At 39.4% G+C, this 7404-nt stretch overlaps 1 protein-coding gene across 1 annotated transcript; it reads left to right on the top strand.

The window, feature by feature from the left end:
* The first annotated feature begins 1196 nt into the window (after nt 1-1196).
* tmem150c (transmembrane protein 150C) lies at nt 1197-6947 on the top strand. Its single transcript, XM_006804733.3, has 8 exons — nt 1197-1476; nt 2573-2687; nt 3844-3897; nt 3976-4011; nt 4109-4176; nt 4414-4541; nt 4655-4832; nt 5973-6947. The coding sequence occupies exons 2-8, from the start codon at nt 2614-2616 to the stop codon at nt 6158-6160; spliced, it is 726 nt and encodes a 241-aa protein (XP_006804796.1). The 5' UTR covers nt 1197-1476; nt 2573-2613; the 3' UTR covers nt 6161-6947.
* Nucleotides 6948-7404: the final 457 nt, after the last annotated feature.

Here is a 7404-nt window from a genome sequence, read left to right on the forward strand (position 1 = left end):
ATCATCTCAAACAGTTTAAGACAAGCTGCAGAACACAGGTCATTCTTAAATGTCCTCCATACAATGTGGAAAAGACTTTCATGATAATACACCAAACTTTATTTATTTATTCACAAAAGGCTTATCCAGTCCAAAAAAACAATAAGAGCTCAAATAAATAAAAAAAAATAACACTGCTGAGTGCAATTTTAGCTGTATAAACTGACACAATTACAATCAATAAGAAAACTCTCTTGTCTCTCCAACAGGGTAATAAAGAACACGTTATTGTTCACACACTGTTTACATTCATTTAAAGCCAGAGCATGCAATACTTAAATGATAAACGATTAGGCATTAAATGAGGGAATTCCATCAGCTTAAATAGCAAGTAGCTCAGATCATTTCCAACAGGTAAGTTTGTTATCGCCAAGTGTGCTGACAGCAGAAGCAGGAAACGGAGCACGGACCCACCTCTGCAACAGAGGTGTGGTTAACCACACACACACACACACACACACACACACACACACACACACACACACACACACACACACAGGGGAAGCTGGAAGGAAAATGAAGAGGAGGCAGGGACAGAGTGAGCAGCACAGAGACTGCAGGACCACGACAGTATCCCCCTCTTAACTGGAGCATCCCGGTGATCCACCTGGCTTGTCAAGCTGTTTCGGGTGAAATTCTTCTGTCCAGGAGAGCGGACATTGGATTCCGTGATTCCTGATCTTTCCTCACGAACATACTGTTCCCAGTCCTAAGTAGAAAGTCAATTTTTTTTTACCAAGAAGCTGGGAGCTAGAGTCTGATGATGGTCAGCAAGGTTCTTTGTCCTGAGGAGGGTGGTCCAAGGGGCCTTCCAGATGCATAGACAGCGACAGAACTCTCACCTCCGAGAGAACAAAGGAGGTTGATTGCCCAGTTCATTTAGTCTGCCTGTTAGTCTACAGATGGAAGCCAAATAATAGACTAACCTGGACCGTGATGCAGACAGACAGAAAGCTCTCGAGAATGGTGAGTATTCGGGAGTCCGTGCCAAACAGCATGAAGTTAGTAATTCAATTTAAACTTGTCAAAAAAATAAAGTGAGCGCTTGGACCAAAATCAGCATGATGAAACAAACTAATAATGTCAGAAAGATGCATCTGATGTGCACTTTTTTATTTTAGTCCTTCACCACTCCTATCCACCAGAGGGCGGTGGATCTTCCCTTCTTCGCGGCTCTTGTGGCTCACTGACGGACAAACAACAGCACAGACGCCCACAGACCATTGACTGTAGAAAACAGTCAATGCCACAGACCGGTTGTACCACATACTTTGCACACTGCCCCCATGCGACAGCAGGGCGCTCTGCGGGCACACAGACAGCACCGCGGGCGGACAGTCCCGGGACTGCCAGCGGACTGTGAACACGATATACCTGCGGGACCATCAAGTCCGCTCCTCGGTGCGCTGTTTCGGGGATTATCCGCCACAGAGACAGGTATGCTCCACAGTTTGATATGCGCTAACCGATCAGGACAGCCTGCTATCTGTTTGTAATGTTTGTGTGCAGATGTCCTCCTAACTCTATCTGACAGTAGCCTACTACACAACTCGCTTCCTGATGGTCCTAAAATACGTATACAGTGTTTCTTCTGTCTTCCCACTGAGAGACACGTCGCAAGGAAAAGGGAGATTTAAGAATTTAGAAATAGTTAAAATGACTTCTTCATCGCCTTCCTCGTGAATATAAAAGTATACTTTACATGTCTCAAACAACCCTGGTCACAAACCAGTTGCACATTTGCTACAAGGAAATTAAAATGAGATCCTACGGAGTTAAGTCACTGTGTCTGAAAGTCTGATTCCAAATAACTTGTTATTGTCCTCATAAGATTTTCCAAAAAAGATGACCTAACCCCCCCAACAGTCGTGTGTGGGTCAGGGATTCGTGAAATCTAATTGTGCTCTTTCCAGCGCTCGCTCACATGTCACACACATTTAAGGTTTAGATCTACTATGTAAATTTAAGATTCATTTTGATGTTAAACATTTGTAAATGCTTTGAAAAATATAACACCACATTTTTTGTTGTTGTTGTTTGGAGCTAAATTTGCTGATATGTCGCTTTAAAGGGTGCATTTGTAGTGCACAAAAGCCTCAGAGCTATATGTATTTATGACAGCATATCGTGATTTCCCACACGTCCTGTTAACGGTTTTCCTTGTCCCTCCTGTGTCACCCCATCATAACATAATAATAAACATACTTCCGGTCAGTAGGTCACATGGCAAGGTCCAGCTGTAGATCCTTAATGGAGTTAGCAAAAAAGGTCATTTCAGGAAATCTAATACAAAAGCATTGTTTAGCCAGGCGGGATCTGTAATTTAGCTGCTTCTTCCAGCTTTCAGGTAATACAAGCTAAAATAAGAAAACGCAAAATTTAATGCAAGAGGTAACTCAGAAGTATTTCTTGAAAGTATTTCCTGCTGTATCCCTTCTGGACCCTGCTATTGTCTCCACCTGAACGATTTGTCTATTAATCTCCATCTCCTTTACGCTTCAAATATATTAAACAAATACATGTTATCATGCAGACTAACACAGCATCTTCATCTGTGGATTGAGAGAGGGCAAGATGGTGAATTTCAGCCTGTGGGCTCTTCTGCCTCCCATCTACTCTGTTTGTACTGCTGCTGGACTGTTGATGGTGTAAGTTTTGTTCTTTTTAGGAACACATTAACCTCATATATACACTCAGAGAGGTATATGAACAGTTAAAAAGAGCCAAAAAAGCAACAAAGATAACCAGATTAACTGGTTATTATCTGTGTACACTCTGTACTATTCAATTCAATTCAATAAAATTCAATTTTATTTATATAGCGCCAAATCACAACAACAGTCGCCTCAAGGCACTTATACTATACAGATACCCAATAAAAGAAAACCATGAAGACACCAAAAAGGATCACTTGCAACACAAAACAGCACTAACACAAATATCTATGTCTGATAAGCAACTTAAAAAACACAATATCAACACAGAGACATAACGACTAGAAAGAAATGTGTAAAATGAGCAACAGGAAGTCAAATATTAGGGACGAATAAGATTAACCAAAGAGAGATTAAAAATGATGAGAAAAACATGTGACACACAAATCAGAAACTAACTCTGACAGCCCAAACCTGCGCCAAGGCAGCTCACTCTCTGGGGAGTATTTACTTTTAACAGAACCGCTTTGTATTTTGGTTTTCTTAGTTCTTTTTAAATGGACTTGAAGAAGTTTGTAGTGCAGTAAAAATGCATTTTGGTTTCAACTTAAAGGAAAGTCAAATATTCTATATGTTGACAATAGACACCACACGTATAAGAGTCATAGTTTTGAAGTTATAAGGCTTTTTGTCACTTTCCAACCAATAATTCATTACGTTGACCTTGAAGATCTCGGTGGATGCAAGTCAAATTTCAGTGGATTATTACCATCGCCCCACCCTACACCTACAAAGTTTTATCAGGATTCATTCAAAACGTTTTGAGCGATCATGTTCCCAGACAGAATGACACGCGTGTGCACACCCAACCTGCTTGGGAGGGTGGGTTATGTTTACCAGTAGGTTACCAGTGAAAGACTACAAGAAAGGGAACAAAAATGGGAAATGAAGATGATAACCAGATGATAAGAGACTATGAACGCTGGCGTCGCATGAAAGTATGTATGTAGACGAGCAGTTCATGATCGAAATATTTCAATCCAGAGTAGTTAAAAAAACAAACAAACACACACACCTCAGTATTGCTTCCACTTTTGTTACAGAATGTTTTATTCATTATGTTTCTTTCTGTGTTGCTGCTTTTAAACAGGTACTTCATAGCTGTTTACAATAAGAACGTAACACCGCTGGGTTCAGAATACAGGTTTGAATTCATATATTTTACACACTGCAGGTATTTCTTTTGATGTATCTCTGGATTCATGCTGTTCATTTGTTTTAGGAGAAGAAATGGCTCCCTTTATCCCCCCTACATCAGGTGTGTGCTGTGCTCTCCGTTTCATATCACATTAACAATAAAAAAACGTTTCATTTAAGAATAGCAAATATGATTTTTCTCCTGCTTCCTGTCTCAGTATTGCAGGCAACTTTCCTCCAGCCAGCTGTGTCTTCAGTGAAGTCATGAACCTAGCAGCATTTGTAGGTAATGGAAACATTGCTCTAGAGCTTTCATTAAAAGACAGCGATGGAGCTCATAAGAAAAAACGTATATCAAGCTTTGGATACATAGACAGTATATTAGTTTGCTCTTTTCATTGATTCAGAACATCTTTCAGCTCATTTAAAAAAAAGAAAGAAAAAGAAATCTTGTTTTTAACCTACTTGCTGTGTGCTGAGAAGTTTGTTTTTAGATCCGTAATGGTTCTTCTCCTGTTTTCAGGGTTTTTTATTGCCGTTTTCAGATACCTGCAGCTGAAGGGCAAAATTGACAAACCTTGGCTGAACTTTTCTAGTTTGGTGGTTTTTTCTATTAGCTCCTTTGGAATGACCATTGTAGGGAATTTTCAGGTAGTTACACACAAACACACACACGCTCATACATACACCACGTCATCTGGTGGTTAATTTTCAGACTTAATAACTGAAGTCTGGATTTACTGGCTGACTTCTTTTTGTGTTAGTTATTCACTGAGGAAAACATTCACAACATTGGCGCCCTTATGGTGTTTGGACTGGGAACCTTGTTCTGCTGGCTGCAGTCCTATATCACCCTGAGAGTTAACCTGAAGAATGAGGGGAAGATGGCTGCCATCGCTCGATTCCTGTTGTCTGGATCCATCACTCTTTGCATGATACTTTGTATCCTTTTACTTGGTATAAAGAGAAGAATACACTCATTTGAGTGAGATGCCCATTTTTCACATGAAATGCAAAAGAGCAAAAACGCTCCCTTACTGGCATTCAAGAACAAATTACAACTCCAGGTCCCACAGAGTTTTGCACTTTTGTGTAAAAGGTCAATGAAAACAGTATGCAATGATTTGCAAATCTCAGAAACCCATATTCTATTTACAGAAGAACACAGAAACATAGCAAGTGTTTAAGCTCATTTTGACATTTAATGGCAGTGACAGGTCCCAAAAAAAGGGCAACAAGAGGCTGGAAAGGTAAGAGGTACTAAAAAGAAGCAGCTCCAGGAACTTTTGCAACTAATACAGTGAACTGGCAACAGGTCAGTAACATGACTGGGTATACTGTAAGAGGCAGAGATTCTTGGAAGTAAAAACTGGCAGAGGTTCAGCAGTCTGTGGAAAAAACTGTCTAAAGTTGTGGAGTATCTTCAGAATAATATTTCTAAACACAAAGTTGCAAAGACTTTGATCTCATCATCTACATATGTATTATCAGAAAGAAGAAGAAAATAGAGAAATGTCTGTGCATAAGAGGAAAGGCTGAAATTCAGCACTGGATACCCATGCTCTTTAGGCCTTTAAGCAGCACTGCATAAAAAACAGCCATGATTCTGCATTGATAATCGCATGCATGGCCTCAGAAACACTTTCAGGAAGTTTGTTATTGTCTGTGGACAAAGCCGTGCCATCCATAAATGCAGGTAAAAGCTCTGTCGTGCAAAGAAGAAGCCATAAGTGAGAATGATCCAGAAACCCTGCAGACTTTAAAATGGACTGAGGCACTGTCCACTATTCTGTGGTCAGGGGAATCGAAATTTGAGTCTCATGGACACTACGCTCTTCAGACTAAAGAGAAGTGATATCATCATCATTTAAAAACTGCATGCTGATTCTCTACCTAACAAGGAGCTATAAAAATACTTTCAGACCGTCTCTCTGCTCTTAGTTTGGATGGAGTTTATTTTCTACCCAGCTCAGCAGATGAATAGCACATAATTCTGGTAGAGAACTGTAACAATATAATGCGATGTTCATTTTTCATGTGCTCACACCTTCACTCTCCGAACCCTTAACTCCCTTGACACAGACTTCTCGCTGATGTCTCAACGCCTTCATATGCATGCAAGTCGATGCCAGTGGGCACTCGTCATGATGTTGCTCATCTTCATCAGCACTTTTGCCATCGAGTTTCGTCACAGCAGCTTCAGTATTCTGTGCACAGACAGACCAGGGTATCCCTTCCATCACTCAGGAACCTCTGAAGGGCCTATGTAGCTGCTCAGTGAGCTGTACACAGGCGAATGTATAAGGTCTGATGTTGCATTTACAAGTACATACTTATTACTCAGTTACAGCTCTCTAAATTTTCTTAGGGCGGCATGAGGGTGAAATCAAATGGGGTGGCAAAATTACATGTTACATTCTGTAATACGCATTATATATGGGTGTAATACATCAAATGCAGTAAGTACACACATTTCATATAAATATACATATTTTCTTTAACCTACATAATTAAACGTTTCAGTTACGTAAAAAACATGCAAATTTTGATTTATTGTACTGTATATACTAAATAAGTATGTAGTCCAGTAAGTGTAAAATCCTACACAACATGGGGTGGTTCATTTCCACACACAAGTCTAACGTCAGTTTCACGCTCTTTTTGTTTATTAGAAATACTGTAATCAAATTGTGAAATGCTTAAATTTACACAAAATGCCATAAATCTGCAATGTCTCAAACACCAACATCTCAAAAATATTAAAGATAAAAGGTGAGTGGATGGAATGACCACTACATTAAACAGTTTAAAGGTAATGTTTGAAAAGCACATGTCATCTGAGAGTGTAATGAACAAAACAAAACCTTAAATAAACACTGCATTCTTGGTGGATTTTAATTGACTTGGTACTAGCAATCATTGCCAGTAGGATTATTTGTGTTATGTACTCTGTGTGTTAATGTGTTTTATCATCTTTTATAGGTTTCCTGTTCATTTTCAGTTATATGAAATACATAAATAAAAAAAAATACAGTGAAGTAATAAAACTGATGTTTCTGACAGTATTCATCTTTGCTGAGGCTCCACATAACTGCACTGTAGCACAGCTGTGTACATACAGATGTCACTGTATCTGTAAACCTCAATAATGCGGTCAGGGGATTCTCTTAATGTTCCAACAACCAATAAACACAAAATATAAAAACTTTGAATTGGCCATCATCTTCCAAGGTGGATGGCACTATTCCCTCTATAGCTGGTTAAACCATTACAATTAAGCAATTGTAGCAGTGTAGCCATGTGAAGAAAATACAGGCAGAACTACGTAGATCCAGTTTTTCTGTGAAAAACATTGGGCATCATTCAGTATGTGTATGGAAACATTGTTATCCTGTGATAAAAAACACAAGCGCACACAAAATTACAGAAAACCTGTGCAAATTTTGTTCGTACCACTGTGTTTGTTAGTGACTCTGAATCATCCATATAGTGCCATGCTTCTACTACTCTTTGC

Source organism: Neolamprologus brichardi, chromosome 7 (assembly GCF_056152115.1).
Source record: "Neolamprologus brichardi isolate AB-2024 chromosome 7, ASM5615211v1, whole genome shotgun sequence".
Lineage (NCBI taxonomy): Eukaryota > Metazoa > Chordata > Actinopteri > Cichliformes > Cichlidae > Neolamprologus > Neolamprologus brichardi.

Excerpts from the sequence above, each read along its gene's own strand:
- tmem150c (XM_006804733.3), top strand. The coding sequence starts at position 2,614 with ATGGTGAATTTCAGCCTGTGGGCTCTTCTGCCTCCCATCTACTCTGTT. Across the intron at positions 3,898-3,975 it reads CCGCTGGGTTCAGAATACAG|GAGAAGAAATGGCTCCCTTT; the intron begins GTTTGAATTCAT and ends CATTTGTTTTAG. Across the intron at positions 4,833-5,972 it reads CACTCTTTGCATGATACTTT|ACTTCTCGCTGATGTCTCAA; the intron begins GTATCCTTTTAC and ends CCCTTGACACAG.